Raw genomic sequence first — 22810 nt, 5'->3', positions numbered from 1 at the left:
TTTGGAAGCTACCCCTGCAGAAAACGAACATAGTATCCGCACACTACGTGACTGCAGGCCTCGCCCACACATCCTATTCAGTCTTACTGAATTCCTGGCTCACTGCCCCTTAGCCAAGTCCCCCATACTCCTCAGACTCCCAGCAAAGTGTGAGGAGGAAAGGGACAGATGTATTAACCAAGTGCAGTTTAAAACATGCTCCCACTTGAGCCTCCCAAGGCCTTCAGAAAACCCATGTGTACTTGAGGGGTTGCGGTGCTTAAATTTCATTAGCTTTACTGTGAATATGTCTTGACTAGGCAGCAATTTGAAAATATTTAACTTGGCAACATAAACTGTATCCATGAATAAGCTCTGAAACCCTGTCCTGTTTTTGGCTTCATGTTGCTTTGGAATGACAAGATGACCGGGAAGGAGAATGAGGTAGGTGGTTTGTTCCTTTTGGAAGAGAAACCTGTGAAAGACTCCATTCCCAGGTCCTGTAGGTCATTGTTACCCAAAAATGAGACCCTTGAGCATGTGTATAAGTGGGCACGGCTGGACCAGATGGGCAGCAAGGATACTGGCCCTGGGACTAGCATAACCCTTTTAGGAGGCTTCTGAGCTCTAGAGATCTCAGGCTTGAACTGGGGTTCCTCAGTGCGTCAACTTCTCCATCTTCCAGGATGTCATGAGCCAGCAGATGGAGAGCCTGCCTGTGCTCTGTCGCCATCTGATGGCAAAAAAGAAACATTACACTTCTCATCCAGTCCAAGGAGACTCAAGGCCTAGCAAGGGAATCTTAAAGTACCTACTGTGGGTGCCATGGACTGATCTTGCAAATACAGTGAGTTATACCCCATTTCTATTGAAGCTCAAAAAAATATCTTCCAAAGATTTCCTTTTGAGTAGTTGATAAAAGGTTATTACAAAGGCACACTGCCGACAATATTCAGTGTTCTGCAAAGCCCTGGACACATATGGACATTCCTTTATGGAATGAGACTGATTCGTTGTTCTGTAGCCATGTCCTGACCTAGGGACTGGATTGAATGAGTCAAGAAAGTCACCTCATTCATTCACTGGCTCGCACCGTCTTTCCTGAATGTCTGTTCTGCCTACCTGAGTGCAGGTCTGAGAGGTCTGCAGCAAAGCACAGCTTACCCTTCGGAAACTGCCAATACAGTAAAGCAAGGCCAGCGCTAAGCAGGTAAGACTGTGCTCCAGGCTCCCTGATGTGTGCGTTTGAGTGCCATGTGTATCAAGCCCACCATTAGACTAGGCTTAGTATATCATGGAGGAGTCCCAGAGAAAATAAAGCCTGCACACAAACCTGGGTGACGAAGTGGAGCTGACAGGGAAGACGGGGAGGGGAGCCAGCTGCTGGGAACAGGAACAGCATGAGTCTCTTTCTAAGGTCACGTTTACATCATAAGGAGAAGAGATTACAGCTGAAAATTGCACTACATTAGAGGAGGGGTTTGCTGAGGCTCCGTGTAGTTTAGAAGCAGCTTTGTAGGTTCAGGAACTGACTGACCTTCATCTCATTCAGAGGTAGGGGCACCATGTTCAGCAAACAAGAACTTACCTATCTAATCAGACCTCACAGAGCCAGCAAGTGATTAGCCTATGTTGCAAATTTTGTTAAGCAGGTGCTATGCATACACCCCATTTTGGGGTGCGATGCACATCTCTGCAAGATGACAACATGGGCTTTGAAGCTTGTGTATCAAACTCACAGAGGTGTCATGATAGGAAGTTATCAGGGTTTTTGTTTGTTTTTTGTTTTGTTTTGTTTTGTTTTTTGGTTTTTCGATTCAGGGTTTCTCTGTATAGCCCTGGCTGTCCTGGAACTCACTCTGTAGACCAGGCTGGCCTCAAACTCAGAAATCCACCTGCCTCTGCCTTCCAAGTGCTGGGATTACAGGCGTGCTACCGCCACCACCCGGCTCAGTTTGTTAATTTATAATTGCACTCAGCAGTAAATGTGAGTGCATCTCCTTTTTGGAAAATTAAACCATCTGATGATGCTTGGAGAATGAGGGATAACAAAAATACACATTTCAAGTTTTTCTCAGTGTGTGAAAAATTGTAAAGAGATCTCCTGGCTTCACTACCCAGGGTAGTGCAGTTGCAGAAGGTGAGTGCTGACTGGAAAGGGTAGACCAAGAACTACAACTCCTTTAGTTCAGATCCTTTTCAGCACATATCACCAATGTCTGTGGTTAGCTGATAGCTCATTGTGCTCAGAAGGGGCAAGACAGCAGTAGAGTGCTAGCTGCTCCTTCAGAGAACCTAAGCTCAGTTCCTAGCACCCATGTCGGCTGGCTTGTAACTCCAGCTACAGAAGATCACATTCGCCGGGCGGTGGTGGTGCACGCCTTTAATCCCAGCACTTGGGAGACAGGGCCAGGCAGATCTCTGTGAGTTCCAGCGCAGCCTGGTCTACATAGTTCCAGACCAGCTAGGGCTACATAGAAAGATGAGAGAGAGAGAGAGAGAGAGAGAGAGAGAGAGAGAGAGAGAGAGAGAGAGAGAGAGAGAGAAGGAAAGGAGGAAGAGTAGGAGGAGGAGAGGAGGAGGAGAAGGAGGAGAAGGAGAAGGAGAAGGAGAGAGGAGGGGAGAGAGAGAAGAAATCCCGTCTTGCATACTGCGTCCTCAAGGACAAGAAAGCTGCACCCAAGAAATCTCAACCACCATGGGCATGTAGGAAATCTCACAAGGGCCCACTTCTAGATAAAGAGCTATCGCCAATCAATGGCTACTGAGAGAATTCGCCTTCTCCATTGCTGAGACCACTGATATCCAGTCTCAAGTGGTCAGCCCTAAGTACATGCACACCGAAGCAAGGCTAAGAGGATTCAGTGGACTGCTTTTTGTCTGACCAGCTCAGGGATGAGAGGCGGGCCACAAGACGCCTTGGGCACGCCTTCAAGCTCTCATTGGACGGGATATCCGGAAGAACCCAGTCGAGTCCTGGCTTCTTGTTGGGTCGGCTGGCGAGATACTCTCACGTCTCGCTCCTTTGTCCAATCCTCTTCATTTTAAAGTAAAAAGCCTCCAGGCCTCTGTGGTATCACAAAATAAACAGATGCCGAGGCGCTCTGGTTCCTGGAGGCCTTCGAGCCTCCCTGACTTAAGGAGACGAGAAAGGTAAGGAGGACCGGAACAATTCCTTCGCGGAACCTTTGAGGTGAGGCCTCGAGGAGCCATTTGAGGACGGACCGCGGCGGGCTGGAACCAGACTAGCAGGCATGGCGGCGGCGGAGCCGGATGCAGACCCGAAGGCCGCCATCCCCGTGGACCTGCGGCGGGAACGGCGACTGGTGTGCGTGGAATACCCGGGTGTGGTGCGTAACGAGGCCAAGATGCTACAGACCCTGGGCGGCGAGGAAAGCGTCTCTCGAGTAAGGATCTGGGAAACTCTGGGACTGTGGGAAAGGAATCCTGTCTCCCCAGAATGGGCGGGGCCGGCCGGCGGGAGAGCAGTTTCCTTGGCAACGAAGAGTTTAGACAAGATCTAGGACGCGTCGTGAACCAGGCATTGTTTTCTTTCTGTTCCCGTGCCTAGCATTTGTCCCTGGACAGTGAACTGCTGCTCTCCGGTAGAAAACGGAGGCACAGGAGGAAAGAGAACTTTCGCACCACCTGTAGTTGAAACTAAAAGTGACACAATTCGCTGACGTTGTATTCTGTGGTAAGCACGTACAGAGTGCTTTTTTAAAAAAACAACAAACAAACAAACCCCCCACAGTCCTTGCAACCCCCAAAGCAGGAGCAGACATCTGCATTTTACCACAGGCCACACAACAAGTAGGGGACCTAAAGTGATGTTCTGTGGAATCTTGGACTATTTCTTTAGAAATGACTTTCCTGAACATCTTAGCATAAGTAGATTCTGTCAATTAATTTTTGGCACCTTCCATTGATAATTATGCTCAGATTTCAGTTTGATATATTTATTACCTGTTCATGTATTACATTTATTACTTGGCCCTGGGGCTGTAAACTCAGAGCCAGGACCTCTCATGTTTACCTCTGTACTAATATCTGTACAGATTTCCCATTTTATAAAAATTATCAAGTATTTGGTTAAGTCCTAATGAAGCTGGGCAGTGGTGGCACACACCTTTAATCCCAGCATTACAGAGGCAGAGGCAGGTGGATCTTTGAGTTCAAGGCCAGCCTGGTCTACAGATTGAGTTCCAGGACAGCCTGGGCTAACAGAGAAACCCTGTCTCAAAAGAACAAACAACAAAAAGCCCTAATAATATCTTAGTGAACCAGATACTATTTTTCTTTCCGTTTTTCCAGATAAAGGATCAGGTAAGAAAGATTAAGCCAGGCATTGCTATTAGTACAACAGGAATTCCAGCACAGCTAGAATCTGAGCTGCTGCTCTGTTTTTTGTTTAAATGGGCGTGGAAAAGAGCTGATGGATGTTATGACATTGAGAGAAACCACAGGGTTGCCTGATAAGGACAGTCTTCCATAATTCATACATTCTACTTGGGTTTCTGGAGTTCTCCTAATGTGCCGGGCCATGCCTGGGCTCATCCTTGCTCTGCTAGGTCAGAGCTGTGCGGTTTATTAGAAGGGATGCCTGAGGAATGAGGCTACATTTTTAAAAAGAGTTTAACCTTATTTTTAGTTGTGTACACAGGTGATTGTGAAAATCAGAAGGTGTTGGATCCCTTAGTGCTGTGATACACAGGTGGTTGTGCACTACACCCTGTGTTTGGGTGCTGGGAACTGAACTCCGGGCTTGGGAACAGTTCTTAACTTCTGAGTCATCTCTCTAGCCCTTGGGCTTCTGTTAACCTTCATATTTTCCCTGTCTTGCTTCTGAGTGATTCATGGAGGCCCCTGTCCTGAGTACTGGGAGTCAGGAGTTAAACATAGGGGTGACGAGTAGATCTAGCCAGTGCACACTGTTGGTTCATGCGCACACGCGAACACACACACACACACACACCTGACACTCACTGCATGCCTCTTACCAAATGTGGGGCAAGCATCTGTTCACATGTAGGTGGCATGAGTTAGTACTTACAAGGAGTTAGGCATCACTGCTTTAATTTAATACTCATAACAGCATAACAGTATTGTGTATGAGTTGGACACTACTATTCTTTGGGGTTTTCTTTGTTTGTTTGTTTTTCTTTTTTCCTTAAGAAGAAGAAACTGGGACCTCGAAGGCTATTGGTTGCCAGAGACTCTCAGTTGAGTCCTGGAGCAGGTGGATGTAGTAGTTAGTGTAGTTAGCTCTGCTCTAGTCAGTTCTGAAAGCTTCCGTCTATTCAGTAGTAAACAGGACGCTAACCCTGCCTGTGGTATGGTACCAAGAGAGTCCCTTTGTGTCTTGCACTTAATAGATGATGACTTTTACTTAATTAGCAGTTATCTCTCATTTTCTTCCCCCCCCCCCCCCAAGACAGGGTTTCTCTGTATAGCTTTGGCTGTCCTGGAACTCACTCTGTAGACCAGGCTGGCCTTGAACTCAGAAATCTGCCTGCCTCTGCCTCCCAGAGTGCTGGGATTACAGGCCTGTGCCACCACTGCCCGGCTATCTCTCACTTTAAAACCTATTGGAAGAAGGCTCTTTGACTTTGTTCTCTTTACTATTTAAACATGAATAAACTTGGGTTTAAAAAATGAGCCCTACTCGGCCCACAGAATCAACTAATCAGGGTTCATGGGGGCTCACAGAGACTGAAGAGACAATCAAGGCGCCTGTGTGGGTCTGAGCTAGGTCCTCTGGTTGTATAGCTTGGTATTCTTGTGGGATTCCCAAGACTGGGAGCAGGGGCTGTCGCTGTCTTTGCCGGCTTCTGGGACCCATTTCCTCCTGCTGGGCTGCCTTGTCCAGCCATGATATAGGGGTTTGTGCCTGTATCTTAACTGTATCTTGTTATGCCATGTTCAGTTGATATTCCTGGGAGTTCTGCTCTTTTCTGAAGAGAAACAGGGAGAGGGGAGGTGAGAGGGAGGGACTGGGACAGGAAGGCGGGAAAACAGCAGTCAGGATGTGAGAGAAGACTAAATTAAAAGAGTTCAATGGAACTGAAGAGCCGGAAGGAGAGCATGCGCCTCTGGCCCTCCTGGGTCTCCATCAGCTGGGCGTCCTGGGAAGAGGAGCAGAGCTCTGCTGGGTGTTCATCTACTTACTGCTTCCTGTCTCCCTTGGCATTGCTACAGATCTACACTGACCCCACCAAGAGGCTGGAGCTCTACTTCCGGCCCAAGGACCCATACTGCCACCCTGTGTGCGCTAACCGCTTCAGTACCAGCAGCATGCTGCTTCGGATCCGGAAAAGGACCAGGCGTCGGAGAGGTGTCCTGGCAGACGAGGCCCACCCCCAGGTCACGTTTGACTTGGAAATCATTGGCATCATCTCCACCATTTACAAATTCCAGGGTAACTGTGACATCTCTAGTGGTATCAGGTGATATCAGGGCCTCATGTGCAGCCACATGGAAAGTGGGGTAAGGCGTGCCCATGCCTGAGCACAACCACTTCCCATTGTGGAAGCAGCCTCTTTAGTCAACAGTCCTTTACAGATTGTGGGTACACTGCCTCGCAGCCTTTTATTCTCTTTCATATTCCGTCTGTGTGTCTCTCTGTCTCTGTCTCTGTCTCTGTCTCTCTCTCTCTCTCTCTCTAAGACACCTAGCCGGGCGGTGGTGGTGCACGCCTTTAATCCCAGCACTTGGGAGGGTTCAGTTCTTCCAAAGGGTTCAGTTCCCAGCAACCACATAGCACTCATCATAGTCTGTAACTCCTGTTTCCAAGGGATCTAACACCCTCACACAGACATATATTCAGCCAAAACACCAATGCACATGAAATAAAAATAAACAATAATTAAAGAAGAGAGAAAAGCTAGAAATCTAGAGATCTGTGAGAAACCTTCCAATTTTAAGATAAATCATTGTGTGGGGCCAGATCAAACTAGTGGTTGGATCTCCAGTGTGAGACAGCAGTGTTCTGGAGCCTTCTCCCATGCTGGCCTGGAGCTCTAAGCCCACTGAGCCTCTGCATGAGCCTCCCAACAGTGTGACTGCAGCACTCTGACACTGTCTGCCTCCCCATCGAGTCGTGATGGCTGCTGCTTTCACCCCTCTGAAGTTTCCCCAGCTGACTCTGGTTCGGTGCTTCTTTGGATGCCTTGTGTGGTAGCTCCTCATGCAGAATGGCTCTTTCTAGGGCACTGTGGGGAGGAAACAGGAACTGGAAAGGCAGAGCCAAAGAGCATTCACGTTGGGATTGTGCCTGATGAGCCCTAACAGTTTGTTACCAAATTTTAAGTTAGCATGTACAATAGCGAGTTTCCCTGTAATGTTCTCACACAGGTATGTCACTGTATCTGTTCTTTGTGACCCACTCCCCACTCCCCAGTGTCCTTAGGCAGGTGCTTCAGCTTCCCTTCGCCCCAGTCTCCTTGTCTGTGCTCTAGGGCTGTGGAGCCAGCAATTCAGTAGGCTCTGGAGAAGATTCACACATACAGTGCCTAAGAAAGAGCTTGTGGGAGGTACTTAGCTGGTTATAGCTGCTGCCCTAAGGGAGAATCTGAAGAGGCTAGGGAGAAGAGGGAATCCAAAGAGAAAAAAGGAGCAGGAGAGGACTGAGGCCAGCCTTGGTTACAGGAAAATCATGTCTCACACATGAAACAAAGGGAGACTAGGCCCTCCACCTGGGCTCCCTTGGGCTGGGCGTTGATGCGCATCATCCTGTAGATGGCCCAGCAGCCCCTGTAGCTTGGTGCAGATATGTATTGTAAGCAGGGGTGCACTGTGTTTTATGGATTAGCTCCCTGGCTTTACCCTGCTGTTCATCCCCCATCTCCCCCAAGCCACTGTTACTGCACTAATTTACACAGCCAGCAGAGGGCACTGCCCAGCTCACTCTGCACCTCCGAGAGGGTTTGGGAGTCAGCAGAGCAGCGCCAAGCTGAGGGAAAGCCTGCTGTCTGTTCTCGTCTTTCCAGGAATGTCTGACTTCCAGTACTTGGCGGTACACACAGAAGCTGGCGGCAAGCACGTGTCCATGTATGACAGAGTGCTCATGCGCAAGCCTGAGAAGGAGGAGTTCTTCCATCAGGAGCTGCCACTCTACATCCCCCCGCCCATCTTCTCCAGGCTGGACACCCCTGTGGACTATTTCTATCGCCCTGAGACACAGCACCGGTAGGCAGCCCCCAGCCTCTCACCCAGGCCCCAGGGCAGCAGACTGCCTGGGGCTGAGGCAGCAGGATTGGATTCAGAAGGGGCGTGTCCTAAGCAGTGGCCTGATGATCACACACTGGCCTCACTCCCAACGTGCAGTGAACAAGCGGGACTCGAAAGCACCTGATGAGAAACAGTCTGTGGGCTGGGCAGTGGTGGTGCACGCCTGTGATCCTAGCACTCTGGGAAGCAGAGGCAGGCAAATTTCTGAGTTGAGGCCAGCTTGGTCTACAGAGTGAGCTCCAGGACAGCCAGGGCTACACAGAGAAACCCTGTCTCGAAAAAAACCAAATCCAAAAAAAAAAAAAGAAAAGAAAAGAAAAAAACAAACAAACAAAAAGAAATAGTCTCTGGTTTTTTGTTTGTTTGTTTGTTTTCTGAGACAGGGTTTCTCTTGTGTAGCCCTGGCTGTCCTGGAACTCACTCTGTAGGCCAGGCTGGCCTCAAACTCAGAAATCCGCCTGCCTCTGCCTCCCAGAGTGCTGGGATTACAGGCGTGTGCCACCACCGCCCGACCAGTCGCTGGTTTTAATCCCCGGGTCATTACTGACACAGTCTCTTTGGACCTTCAGTCACCAGTAATGGCACTACCTGTGAAATGCCATGTACAGACATCCCACGCCAACTCAGTCCTTTTTGTCTCCTCTGTCTACTGCATGGCCTCCTGGTTCCTGTCCCAGCAGAGTTCATCGCTAGCTCTATAACCCAGTCAGTCTTCTGCCATCTCCTCAGCTTGTTTATACCTCCCCCTGTCTCCCTGTCTCCACACGTGACTGGAGGTAGCTGCCAGCACTATCCAGCATTACCTATATGCTGGAGCCTCCCTTCGAGCCCCAGAATCCTTGACGGTTGTTCCTGAATCTTGCTCACTGAGTCAGAGCTGTGTTCTGTGTTCTGAGCATGGGCCACAGGCATCTCAGAGTCAGTGGTGGGCATCTCTTGTCCCAACTAAGACCACATGCGACTCAAGTGAGATGAGTAATTTAATTCTACACAGTCTGGACAGAATGGGCTGTTGGAAAGGCAGGTCCCAGGCATTGTCAGATGTGGGCTTTTCTCTGCAGGCATCTGCACATTGGCACAGGAAGAAGAGTTCCTTTGTATAAGAGCTAGGACTGACTAATGTAGAAGAAATTAATTTGAACATTCTCAATATGAGGTTAATAATACTCAGCAGCTGTGGGGAAGTACGTAACCCACATTTGGTCTCGCCTCCTGGCAGTTTTCTAGTTCTCTGCCATCCCCATTTTTAAAGGATGTAGATGAGACTTGGGGTCTCCAGGCCACACGGGAAACTCTGAGCCTGGCCTTGCCTAATCCCCAGGCTTTGCTTGGTCCTTAATCTCACACTGTTCTTACTATTATGCTTGTGATGTTTAGAGAAAAGGTCTGTCTCTGTAGCCAGGCTGGCCTCTGACTCGTGGCCTCTCTGGCCTTAGCTTCCCAAGTGCTGGGCTCATAGGCTAGCATCACCATGCCTGTTACCTTTTTAAAATTACATACACACAGTCAGCCTTTCTCGTCGTGTTGCACACTTCCCAGGGCAGTGTTTTGGCTGGCTTTGTTCTGTCCTGTAACCTGGGCCAAGTGCTGCCAGGAGCTGGGCCCCAGCGGAGGGAGCCTTGGGAAGTAGGTCAGCACACAGATAAGCCGGAAGATGAAAGCAGCTTGAAGGCCAGCCTGGGGTTGGTCTCCGGTGTTCCTTGAGGAGAGTCTGTTGGCTGTGCGCAGTCTTCAGAAGGTCGAGCTCGAGTGCTGACGTGGCCCGTGGTGGGCTCTGTGCTGTGAAAGGGCAGGTGCTGGAACAGATACTGTAGCGTAAAAACAAATGGTTGTGTGAGCCAGAGCAGAGGCCTGGGGTGGTCCAGAAAGTGCCCAGGGTGGCCATTTTTGGATGGGTTAGGACTGAAACTCTGATAGAGTCCTGAGGTAACCCAGGCTCGGAGCGCAGTGCCAACAGATGACATCGCTGGGAGGCTTTGTTCTGGGTTGGATGCTGGGAGCAGGGCAGAATATGAGCAAATGGACGAGTGCATCGAATCCATTGTGAGTGCCCGGGGCTCGGGAAGGCGTCACGGAGCTAGCTGTAGAAATAAGTGCTGGAGGGACAAGGGAAGAGAGTGTGTGTGTGTGTGTGTGTGTGTGTGTGTGTGTGTGTGTGTGTGTGTAAGTGTGTGTGTGTGTGTGTGTGAGAGAGAGAGACTGTGAGAGAGTATGTGTGTGAGAGAGAGAGACTGTGAGAGAATGTGTATGTGTGAGAGTGTATGTGAGAGACTGTGTGAGAAAGAGTGTGTGAGAGTGAGTGTGTGTGTGAGAGTGTGTGTAAGAGAGAGAGAGATTATGTCTGTGAGAAAGAGTGTGTGTGTGTGTGAGAGAGAGAGAGACAGAGAGAGAGAGAGAGAGAGAAAGAATATGTGTGTGACAGAGAGAATATGTGACAGAGATTGATTGATTGATTGATTGATTGATTGATTGATTGATTTGGGGCTGGCCTGGCTTTTAAAACCTCGAAGTTTACCCTGCAATGGTATACTTCTCCCAACAAAGCCACATCTCCTAATCCTTCCAGTCTTTCTCAAAAGGATCCCCTCTAGTCAATAAGCATTCAAAAATGAGTCTGTGGGGTCCATTTTAATCAGGGTTAAGATCCCCAGATGTGGCAGCAGGCTTAGATCTCATCCCAAAAAGTATATCGTTGCTGGGCAGTGGTAGCGCACACCTGTAATCCCAGCACTTGGGAGGCAGAGGCAGGTGGATTTCTGAGTTTGAGGCCAGCCTGGTCTACAGAGTGAGTTCCAGGACAGCCAGGGCTATACAGAGAAACCCTGTCTCAAAAAAAACAAAATCCAAAACAAAAAGTATATCGTTCCCTACTTTAAAAAACTGCTGTGAGCAAGATTTGGTGGTGTATGCCTTTAATCTCAGCACACGGGAGAGAGACACAAGGGGATCTCTGAGTTTGAGGCCACCCTGGTCTTCAAACCAGTTCCAAGACAGCCAGGGCTGTTACGCAGAGAAAACCCTGCCTTGGGGGGTGGGGAGGCCCAACTGAACTGGAGGTGCAAGAGTGTATACCAAACTCAATTACCAAGAGGGCTGGTGCAGGGTGCTCCCGGAAGCCCAAAAGCTTAGGACCAGCAACAAAGAGTTTATCTCAAATAACTAAAACTGCTGGGATTATAGATCCACACACGGGTAATCCCAGCACTCACAAAGCTAAGGGTCACCCTGCGCTGACTTAAGCAAAGCCGGCTGTGGTGGTCACACCTTTAACCCCACCACTTGGGAGGCAGAGACTGGCAGATCTCTGAGATCGAGGCCAGCCTGGACTACAGAGTGAATTCCAGGACAGTCAGGGCTACACAGAGAAAGCCTGTCTCAAAAAAACAAAAAAGGGAGAGGCTTCAGCGCTTTCGCAGTGCTCGCTCTGTTGCCGCCTTCCAGAGCTCTTTAGTCTGTCACTCTCTGTCCTCTGCCGGCTGTTCGCATTGTGAGAGTAAGCTGTGCTTTTGCAGAAGAAACAAGTGTTAGAGGAAAAGAATCAGCCACAGAGGCACAAGTGCCGCTGCCTTCCTGCCAAACCCTTCGCAGGTGGACGACTGATCACTGCGCATGCGTGTGCCTGGCGTGGGGCCTGAGCCCTGCACCGGGTAGGATTGCAGTGTTCTTAACATTTTTTTCCTATTACATTTATTTATCTAATTAGTGGTGTTTGTGTGTGTGTGTGTGTGTGTGTGTGTGTGTGTGTGTGTGTGTGTGTGTGTTAGTGGGGGGGGGGTGCGTGTGTACGCGTGCGCGCCTGGCTGCCTCAATGCTTTTTCAGAGTTAAATTTCTGATGTGTTTTTGTCCTCTCACAAAGTAATTGACACCTGCATTAGGAAGAACACTACACTGAACAGTAAAGCCCTGGGCTGCACTCTGCACAGGGGCTGGTAGGCAGCCATCCACACTTCTGGAGTCGGCTGTGGCTTGAGGCCAGCTGTCTTTGTGCCCATGGGGATGAGCCTTTTTCTTCCTTATGTGATTGGGCAGATTCCCAGCATACGGAAAGAACCTGCCTTTCTTCCCAGGCACTGTTGATTTTGGGGGCACGGCTGGCCAGCCAGGTGGAGAGGGCCTGGCTGCCTACCCTCTGGGCTTCGGTGTTCTATAGGCTTGGGTTGCAGAGGGGAGGCTGGCAGGGTGTTGAGCCCCTTCTGCTCCGACCAGCAGCTCTCCACAGATTTAGGGTCACTGGTCAGTGGAGTTAGCCAGAGGCAGCCATGAGGCCCTTCCCTGACACTCTTTCTGAAATGAAGGCCAGCTACTTCCTTCTTGAGAGTGATGGGGGCTTGGGGAGGAAGTCTTTACAGCAGGGTAGTGTTGTACCTACCTGGGATGGCTCCTGAGAGGCACATTGGGAAAAAGCAGACTTGACCTCTTGTTTCATATTTGTTTGCCAATGTGAAAACCACTTGTTGCTTGTTTTTTAAGTTTACCCTTGATATGTTCTCATGGAGAAAAGTAGGGTAAAGTGCAAACTGGATGAGGTTGAACAGGATTGCTTGAGCCTAGGAATTCTAGACCAGGCGTATTCATAGCAGCAGACTGTTTTTGTAAAAGGGTAAAGGGGCTGAGAGGTTGCTCAGTGGTTAGGAGCATTTGCTGCTCTTCCAGAGGACCAGAGTTTAGTTCTCAGCACCCGCATCAGGTGACTCACAACTTCTGGCCACCTCAAAACCCACACACATGTTGTTTAAACATAAAGGCAAATATACATTAAAAAGGGTATGACTGTGGGGATGGGCTCGAGGCATCCTGGTACACTATAAAATGCACTCGCGGTGCTGCGTGGTAAGGCTGGTGTGGGGGGAGCACAGGCCTATGTACGGCAGTAACTGCTGAAGCTGAGGATGTGATGTGCGCATGCGGGTTCTCGATACTACTGTCTCTGAGTGTGCTGTTTCTGAGCACTACCCTTAAAGAGTTAGGGAGCTGCTGCAAGGGCTTCAGGAGCCACCCACCAGAGCAGGTCTGTGCTGGTGCAGGGACAGAGTTTGTGCATGTGTCTTAAAACTGCTTCTTGTAGCTGGGTATATTGGTGCACACCTTTGATCCCAGCACGCAGGAGGAAGAGGCAAGCAGATCTCTATGATTTTTAGGCCAGCCTGGTCAACAGAGTGAGTCCTAGGACAGCCAGGGTTACACTGAGAACCCTGTTTGATAAAAAATAAAACAAAACAAAAAAAACCAACAGAATCAAAAACCCAACTTTTAAGGTTCATAGCAAACTGAGGATGGTAGAGATCTCTGCCCCTGTATATGAAAATGCTGTTCACCCACCCCATGCACACACAGAGGTCAGGACACATCACCAGCACACAGCGTGCATTTCACATGGGTCTTTCCTGTGTTGAATACTGTGGGGTGGACAGATAGGACCCTGGCTTAACCCCTGGGCTTTGGTGATCCCATCTGTCTGCATCCTTTTCATTCATCTGTGTTGTCAGATGCTTCTAACCCCATCCCCATCACTGTCTGCTAGGTGGAAGACCAGCTGGCGCCGATAACTGCAGCCGGGCTTCTTGGGGCTAAGGCCCAGCTCCTAGCAGATACTGTTTGGACACATTTCCTAACCTGGGTAGCCTCAGGTACTTTCTAGAAACTCCTTCCTTGAAGGACCCATTTTGAGAGTTACGTGAGTCATGTAAGTAGGCAGAGTCCATGGCCCTGTCCGCGTGTAGCTGGTGGGCATGTGGATGGTGTGTGCTCTGCACTGGCTGGCTGGGCAGTGTTGTGTGGTGTTAGATGTGGATGGTGTGTGCTCTGCACTGGCTGGCTGTTGTGGTGTGGGGCTGGATGAAGTTGCGGTTGGGAGGCCATCAGCCTTTCTGTGGTGTCCTATCCCATACTCCAGCTCTGAGACTTAGGGCCTTGCCCTCCTTCATGGCCACTGGCCCCAGAGTTTTCCTGAGCCACTGCAGGCAGTCCCAGACCTGTTTCATCCTTGACAGAAGCTTAAGGACACGTGCTTTTCCAGTAGGTAGTGCTAGGAGTCCCTCCACAGAGTCCAGAGAAAGGCACGTGGGTGTGGTCTACTGGTGAGACCTGCTGGATTCTCTGGCCAATGGCCAGACCTGTGCCTCAGATGGTAATCTAATCATGTCTCTTCGTCCATAGAGAAGGCTATCACAATCCCACCATCTCAGGGGAGAACCTAATCGGACTGAGTAGAGCCCGGCGCCCCCACAATGCCATCTTTGTCAACTTTGAAGACACTGGGGTGCCTGAACAGCCTTTGGAGGCTGCAGTCCAGACATGGAAGAAGGCCTGCACGAATCCCATAGATCAGAAGGTGGAGGAGGAACTGAGGAAGGTGAGGCTCGGGCCCCACCTAGCCTGCTGGGCCACCGTACTGCCCCACTGTACTGCACCACCGTGCCTGGCTCCACTTGTTCTAGCACTGGCTGCTTAGCACAGGAATTTTAACTGCAGCTATTACATCTAAAAGCTGTGACAGAATAGGTGGCCCAGCCTATTGCTCCAGGAGCAGGGGAAGTTGGCTGGCAGAGTGAGATTGAGACTTGACAACTAGACAAAGTCATATAAGTAAAATGAAGAGGCTGGGAGACCCTGTGCTGGGCCAAGCGCTGTCTGGGCTGAGTGCTCACACCTAGAAGTCCTGTGTCCAGAGTTGAAAACAGTCCCTAGAGTTTTTTTACAAATCCCTTTGGGGTGATAGAGATAGGTCACTGCTGGGATGTGGCTTGAATGTGGAGCTGGGTCTCACAGCCTGTGTAGAGCTATAACATGTAACAAACCCACGGAAACTGGCCATGTGCCAGGCTATGGTGCCTTCACCCCGGTGTAGCTAGAAACACGTCACAGGACACTGCTCTACCTCTGGCTTCCGGTGCTCTGGGACAGTAGTGGATCTCTGCTGAGTCCACAGTCCTAAACAGGTTGGTTCTTATGTGTTGAAGCTGAAGACACACCCTGTTCAAGGACAGGGTCCTTTAGAGACTGCAGCCCTTACTGAATCTCAGTGGGCACCTGAGGCTTTCCTGTGACTCATCTTTGTCCTGGTCCCAGTGCCTTGTACAGCCTCCCAGGACCTCCTTCAAGCCCATCTCCAGCACTCGCCTTCCAGGTTAGGAATGACCGGGGCTCTGGGACCTCAGCACAGGCTGCTCAGCACTGCTCTCCACTCTACTGTGACCCACGTAAGGTCACTGCGGGACTCAGGACCCCGCACTGCACAGTTGCTCTTGCCCATCCAAGATATGTAATACATGCCTCTAAGGGTAAGGGGTTATGAGTAACTGGTCAGTTTGGTGGGTTCCAGACACACAGGGACAGCTGATGGGAGAGGCCGGGAGCTGTTGGCGTTCATCTCAGACTCTGTCCTTGACTTTCCCCAGCTCTTTGACATCCGCCCCGTTTGGTCACGAAATGCTGTCAAATCTAACGTCAGCGTCCATCCCGACAAGCTTAAGATCTTGCTTCCCTATATGGCTTATTACATGGTAAGTCTCCTCGCACCGCATCTTGGCTCCTACCGGTATGGTCCCTGGTGGGACATACTAGAGCCATGGCATCAGAAGGCATGGCTTCTAGCATCCCTGTCACCTGGCACCTTGAGACAACTTGTTAAAACTAGTTATAGGAGCTGGGGAGCTGGCTCAGTGGGTAAAGTGCTTGCTACACTGGCTTGAGGCTCCCCAGCACAAATGTGGTAGCACATGCCTGTGACCCCCAACACTGAGAAGGTAGAGTTAGGCAGGTCCCGGTGTACACACACACACACACACACACACACCCCAAGACATGGACACCACACAAAAAAACAGATTTCAAAGCCCCCGGGTCCACCACAACCATCTAATCTGGCTGTGCACAGATGGCTTTAAAGGAAGAAGAATTCCGTGAGTCACAGGTAAGCCTTCTGTGCATAGTGATGGTGTAGCGAGAAATTCCTAAGGGCCTGGCACTGGGTGGGGCTATATATCATTGCCTTCATTCCTCCTGGAGGTGACAATAAGAGTCCATTTTTATCTCTGAGGGAAAGCTGGGCGTAGGGCGTTGACATGCCATGTCTTGGTTCTGAAGCCAATGAGTGGCAGAGCTAAGGCCCAGAGGCCAGGCCTCTTGGTGACAGCACCTCTCACCTCAGCTCCTCAGGCTATGTGGGGCTTAGTGAGAGAAGTCCATCCTTGATTCTTCCCAGGAGAGGATAGACATAGGGGCAGGGGTGGTACAGAGCTTCCAAAAAGTTCAGAAGGCAGGGGTCCTACCTGCCAACCCCCCTTGGAGGTTGATGATGGACAGAGGCACTGTTGGACTCCAGCCTGGAACCACCTTCTCTCACTGAACATGACTTCTAAGTCTAACTGTAGTGCTTTTCATGAAAGGGACAGTTTTCACGCTGTGCTTTGGGTACTAGGACAGTGGTAGAAACTCCTGATCTCACTTTATCTCCATAGAACCCTGTCAAAGAGTGGGGTCTACGGCCATGTTTTAGAGCTCAGAGGTTCCTGTTGCCTCATTGTAGGACTTGCTCCTACCTAGGTACTAGAGGACCTCACACTCAGAACTTTTTTGGCCTCCAGATAACAGGCCCATGGAGAAGCTTGTGGATTCGATTTGGCTATGACCCTCGAAAACACCCAGATGCCAAGATTTATCAAGTCCTTGACTTTCGAATCCGTTGTGGAATGAAATACGGTAAAAAATAAGTTTATTTTCTGTCCTTGTCTCGGTGTCCACCGTTTCTAGCACTATCCTTAGGCCGCCCCCCCCCCCCAAAAAAGACTTATGTGAATGTATCTGTGTGTTTGAGTGTCAGCACATGTGCATGCAGGAGAGCAGAGACGAGTCAGCTGTCCGGTGTCCCTTTCCACATAGTCCTTTGAGGCAGACACCCCAGCCATCCTGTTCCTGTCATATACCCAGAGCCTGGACTGGGAGGCATGCACGCAGGGTGTCCATCTTGCTGTGGAAATGCTGAAATCCTGACTTGAATTCTCACGTTTGCACGGCCACCTCTCCAGCCACCGTTTCTAGCACACTCTCTCTCTCTCTCTCTTCTGTTCTGAAGCTGAATAGGGATGGCCCAGCAGGTAGGAGTGCACAGCTTACAGTGGACGGGGTTAAATTCCCACCACCCATGTAGGCAGCCCACACCTGTCTGTAACTACAGTGCCTCTGCTTTCCATTGGCACCTGTATTTACGTATATATACACATACACACACATACATACACTATATATATAATATTTATATAATAAAATATACATTTTATATACATAATTTTATATGAATACATATACATATTTATTTATTTTTAAAGAACCTATTTCCAGCAGGGCATAGTAGTACATACCTTTAGTACCATCAGTCTTTACAGTGAATTCCAAGGTAATCAAGGCTACATAGTGAAAGTCTGACTCCAAAAAATGATTCTATTCCTGTGCGGGCAGAGGTGAGGCTAGAAACATTTCTGTATCCCTCCCTAGCCCCTCCCACCACTGAGAGTCTATGGGACAACACAAAGGAGCTGGGAAGTGGAAGCCCTGGCTCTTTCCTGGGTGTGCTGTGGCCCTCTAGGTTTTTTTTTTAAGTTTATTTATTTATTTATTACATGTAAGTACTCTATAGCTGTCTTCAGACAATCCAGAAGAGGGAGTCAGATCTCATTATGGATGGTTGTAAGCCACCATGTGGTTGCTGGGATTTGATCTCAGGACCTACGGATCTCAGTGTTCCTAACTGCTGAGCCATCTCTCCAGCCCTGGCCCTCTAGGTTATAAGCAAAGACTGTAACATGGGTCCTTCTTAAGCCCAGGATGCCAGAAAAAACACATAAGGATGTCAGTGCGTGAAAGGGAGCCGCTGGGTGTGCTGGTGTCCGCCTGCAGGTAGCAGATGCAGCTGGACACCTTAAAGCGAATCCCCGACTGGGTGCGATGGGTGCGGCACCGACATCCTTCTGACACATGGCCCTTGCATGTAGGTTATGGCTCCAGGGACATGCCTGTCAAAGCGAAGCGCAGCACATACAACTACAGCCTCCCCATCACTGTCAAGAAGACATGTAAGTGGCTGAATTGTCTACATCAGTACATGCAAGGGAGGTGGGCATTTGGACAAAGGATGGGAAGGTCTGCTGGCCATTCCTTACAGACATGCAGACGGTCAGGTGGGTGATCTCACTCACTCTACCAAAGCACTGCCTTGCTTCCATGCAGCCAACCAGCCTGTCAACATGCACGACCTGAAGCAGGGACTGGGCCCATCAGGAACTGATGGCCCACGGAAATTGACCTACAATAAGTACAAGCTCAAGGTGAGTGCCCCAGCTCCAGTGGAAGGTCGGGTGGGGCGGTGCAGCGTCACTGCGGGGCTGGGTCTTTGACTTAGCTCCCTCCAGAAACAAAGAAAATCTGGGGTGCCATGTACCCAACCAAGGTCATGGGGAACTAGAGCCATCTGGGCAGAGAGGTGGTGACAAGTCCTGGATAGGGAAGTTTGAGCACAGCAGTTGTACGCGACTGCCCCTGGGGAGTCTGGTTCCCTGAGGCCTATAACTGCTGCTGGGATGTAGAGGGTCAGACACAGAGGTGAGCACAGGCCAAGCCAGAACATCTGGGGAACCTCTGGGGTGCAATGCACAATGGTATGCACACAGCCCTGCAGGGCTCATGTTCTCATCAGCACTGCCCATCAGGAGCTAACTTGCGCCTACACTTCTCATGTCCCCTCCACAGTCCTGGGAGAGGCCAAGCTAGCGTCTCTACCCTGCAGTCCCTGCTCAAGTAGCTATGTCAGAAAATTTAAGTTGATCGGAGACAGGCGACAGGAGGGAGACAGCTTTCTCCATCTCCCAAGCCATCATGACTTGGCCACCAGTGTCTTGGGGCCTTGTCCTTGACTCTAGGGCTATATTCCAAATGGAAAAAGGGGGAAATGATACTCATTACACCCTGCCTTCACCCCAAAATGCGGCCAAGGGAGCATGCAGGGTCCATAGAGTGACTGAGTATAAACAGCCGGTGAGGGGCCATCGGCTGGCTCCTTTTGAAAGCTGCAGAAGGCAGAGCCCAGCACAGGTTGGTGGCAGTCCCATACTGTAAACCAAGGCGGGCCTAGTCAGCACCTCCTGGGGTGAGAGCCTCCTCTCCACATCTGCTGGCCACCCTGGGCCTGGGAACGAGCCAACCCCTTAGACACCCTGTGGGTGTCCCTAGCATAGTTAGACCTAGGGTTCTCTGCAGCCGCCCCATCTCTTCCCTCTTTTCCTCAGGATTCGGTCTACATCTTCCGGGAAGGAGCTCTACCACCCTATCGACAGATGTTCTACCAGCTGTGTGATTTGAATGTGGAAGAGTATGTATGAGGGGTCCTGTGCCCAGGGATGGCCCCTGGATTCTGGGCTAGAACTGGCTCAGGACTAGTGTTCTCTGCAGCTCTTCCTGCAGCTGAGGCTCTTAAGGAAGACTTGCTGTATGTGGGCTGTCAGGCTCCTGGCAACAACCACAGGCTTGCACTGTGCCCTGGAGAAAGCAACCCTGCTTGCTAGTAGCAGTGGCTCTGATTGGTGTGGTTCCTGATCCTGGGCACCTTCAGCCCCTTTGTTCTCAACCATGGCTTAAAACCACCAAGAGCGGGCATCGCACTAACGGGGGCATCGCACCATCGGGGAGCAAGGCAGCACATGGGCCTAGGGAATGCCTGACTGCAGCAGGAGAGCACCTCTGGAGATACGGCTAGCTTTGTGCAGGGTTTTTTTGTTTTTTGTTTTTTGTTTTTTGTTTTTTGGTGGTGGTGGTGGGGTGGGGGTTGCTATTCAGAGACTGCAAAAGTTAGGGAACTGGCTGGGAGCTCTTCATTACCCACCACCTCTGAGACATCTGTCTGAACATTGTTTCCTTTTTTTTTTTTTTTTTTTTTTTGAGTTTACTTATTCAATGTATATGAGTACCCTGTCATATGGTTACAGATGGTTGTGAGCCACCACGCAGTTGTTGGCAATTGAACTCAGGACCTTTGGAAAAGCAGTCAGTGCTCTTAACCACTGAGCCGTCTCTCCAGCCCCTGAGCATTGTTTCCTAAACAGACTGTATAAGAGTCCCCCGCTGGCATCCTGTTTCCACAACCCCTTGCCCAGACCAGTGTCAGAACTCTCCCGTGAGCCACCACACATGGGGCCGCACCCTGGGCTCTGTGTGAGCTCCCCACCAAGTCCTGTCCCTGGACTCTATCCACTTAGCTTCCTCTGCCCACAGGTTGCAGAAAATTGTTCACCGCAATGATGGGACAGAGACTGTGTGCACGGAGAAAGATGGGTGGTGCCTCCCCAAGACCACAGATCATCTGAGGGACACCATGTCACTCATGATTCTACAGACCATCCGCTCTGAGAGGCCTGGTGAGAGCCACTTCTTTGTTCTGGGAACAAGTTCAAAACAGGTCTGACGAAAGCTGGCAAAAAGCTCCAGAGACCCTCATGCTGTCTGTCCATGGTGGAAGGGAGGTCTGTGAGCCAGGACTCCGCTGTGACCCTCAGCAGTGTGCAGGCAAGACGCAAGAGATGCTGCCTTCTACAGGAAGGACAGCTCTGCCCATCCCTCCCGTGGGGCTGTGTGGCCCATGGCTCCGCACTGCATTCCCCAGCTCCTGAGCTAGCCCCTGGGGGCACCAGGAAGTGAGGTACTTGATAGGCAGGGGTCCACAAGGGGACCTGAAGAGCAGTGAAAAGCTCTTGCAGAGGACACCTTCCAAGCTGGCCTTCCTGGCTGTGTGGGGTGTGGGCTTCACTCCGGGGCCCAGTCGAGGCTTTGAAGCTTTTCTGGGAACAGTGGTGTATGCCCCTCAAGGTGCATTGGGCCCCAGGCTGCTCATGGGTCTCCCCAGAAAATGGATTCAAACATGCCTACTAGGCTTCAGCCCACCCTCCTGGGCCCCACCCTCATGCTCTCCTTCCTGTCTGCGTCATTGCTTGAGCCTGTCACAGTGAAGGGGCTCTAGGGCCACCGAGGAAGCCTGCGTTAGAGCACAGCCTTCTTTCCTTCCTGTGCAGCTCTCTTCTCCAACACAGGTAAGGCTGATCGTGGGAAAGAGCAGCTGATGTTTGAATCTGGAGAGGATGAGGAAGAAGAGGAGGAAGAGGAAGAGGAAGAAGAGGAGGATTTCAAGCCCTCAGATGGGAGCGAGAATGAGATGGAGACAGAGATTCTAGATTACGTGTGAGGAAGCGCTGTTCCCAGGCAACCAGGTGAGACCAGCAGTTATCCTCAGAAAGAAGCCAGAGTCTTGAGGCTCCTCTGAAAGCTGGTGTCCTAACACGAGGCCCTGGCGCTGGCCATGTCCTGCTGCTTGGTGCTGTCTTTTGCCCTGGGTGGAGGACGACCCTATTGCCGTGCAGATGACCCAAGGGTGATGCGGTAAATCTAGTGCACCCATCCTGGCAGGCAGGGGTCTTGTGAATCTAGTCACAGAGTGAGCCCGAGGAGCCTGGCTGGCCAGACCACCCTTTGGTTTGGGCACTATCCGTCTGGGGTAGCCTTGGTACAAGCCTAACCCAGCCCTGGTTGTCCTGTTAATTTTCCTGGGTGTCTCAACATGGGGGCGGGGAGTGGTAAAGTTGGGAGTGTTTCCTCTTGCCTGGGGTTCTAGCACCTCCTTTGTTCCTTCCCTCATTCAGGACATGCTGGTATGCCATGATGGGACAGCTGGGACGGGCCTGTGCCCCCCTTGGAGTGCCTGACTTCACTAAATGGGCCAGCTCTTCAGTTCCCTGAAAACTGCCCTGTCTCACAGCTTCCTTTTGTGCAGCCAGAGACTGTCAAGCCCCTGCTAAGCGGGCCTCCGGTATAACTTCCCCAGGGCAGCAGCACTTCCTGAAGGGTGCTGAGCCAGAGATGGGTCATTGTCTCTGTTCTCTCTGTGCCTGGAGCAGCCTGGCACACACAGTCAAGTCACAGCAGTTCCAAAGCCAAATGCGGAGCCAGCCCATCCTCCTGACAAGATTGAAGACCCATTGTTCGATTTGGCCCAAGTGAGTCCTGGGAACTTCCCAGCCCTGCAGGGAATCGGCCAGCCAGACCCGTGTCCCCTACTGACCCTGCTTCCTGCTGCTTCAAAGAATGCTCAGCCCAGAGGCAGGAAGTAGCTCTTCCCTAAGGCTAGCCAGCCTTGCCTTCTTTCATAGTGGCTGCCAGGATGCTTCAGCTGGGAGCTTTCCCACTTCTGGTGGCTGCCCATCCTGGTCCCTGGGGAGACCTGGGTTCTGATCCCATCTTTTCCCCGGGAATGCTTTGACTCTGGATCTGAGGAAGGTGCTGAGTGAGGGACTCCATGCCCTCTGGAGGCCTCACCTACACAAAGCCTAGGGCAATGACCATCCTGCCTTAGGTTGAACAGACTAGAAGGACTTCCTGAAGTCTAGCCACTCGTGGAAAAGTATTGTACTTCTCCTGAATTCCCATGTAAATAAAAGCATTTTTAGTACCAAAAATATAAGACCCTCTTAGAAGCCAGTGCTGGTATTTGATGTCCTGGTTACACTGGGTCCCAGCACCTGACTTCACATCACTGGGTCTTGTTGCATATTGCACCCTGTATTG

The 22810-nt window shown here is 50.7% G+C and overlaps 1 protein-coding gene across 2 annotated transcripts; it reads left to right on the top strand.

Moving 5' to 3' along the window:
- The first annotated feature begins 2949 nt into the window (after positions 1 to 2949).
- Positions 2950 to 22723, top strand: Gtf3c5 (general transcription factor IIIC subunit 5). 2 transcript variants are annotated; one of them, XM_052181975.1, is made up of 12 exons: positions 2950 to 3386; positions 6178 to 6397; positions 7968 to 8166; positions 14366 to 14561; positions 15607 to 15711; positions 16795 to 16909; positions 18199 to 18279; positions 18434 to 18531; positions 19489 to 19571; positions 20471 to 20613; positions 21283 to 21459; positions 21889 to 22723. In XM_052181975.1, exons 1-11 carry the CDS (start codon positions 3234 to 3236, stop codon positions 21432 to 21434), a joined length of 1545 nt encoding a protein of 514 aa, XP_052037935.1. In that variant the 5' UTR covers positions 2950 to 3233; the 3' UTR covers positions 21435 to 21459; positions 21889 to 22723. The 2 variants fall into 2 exon arrangements, with proteins under 2 accessions (XP_052037935.1, XP_052037934.1); XM_052181974.1 differs by having other exon boundaries at positions 21265 to 21459.
- The last annotated feature ends 87 nt before the right edge of the window (positions 22724 to 22810 follow it).

Source organism: Apodemus sylvaticus, chromosome 5 (assembly GCF_947179515.1).
Source record: "Apodemus sylvaticus chromosome 5, mApoSyl1.1, whole genome shotgun sequence".
Lineage (NCBI taxonomy): Eukaryota > Metazoa > Chordata > Mammalia > Rodentia > Muridae > Apodemus > Apodemus sylvaticus.
Note: the sequence above shows the minus strand (reverse complement) of the source record. Positions and strands in the feature narration are given on the sequence as shown.

What these genes read in the sequence shown, in the direction of transcription:
- Gtf3c5 (XM_052181974.1), top strand. Translation starts at nt 3,234, where the DNA reads ATGGCGGCGGCGGAGCCGGATGCAGACCCGAAGGCCGCCATCCCCGTG. An exon ending in CATCACTGTCAAGAAGACAT is followed by an intron (nt 18,280 to 18,433) that starts GTAAGTGGCTGA and finishes GCTTCCATGCAG; the next exon opens with CCAACCAGCCTGTCAACATG. An exon ending in CATCCGCTCTGAGAGGCCTG is followed by an intron (nt 20,614 to 21,264) that starts GTGAGAGCCACT and finishes CTTCCTGTGCAG; the next exon opens with CTCTCTTCTCCAACACAGGT.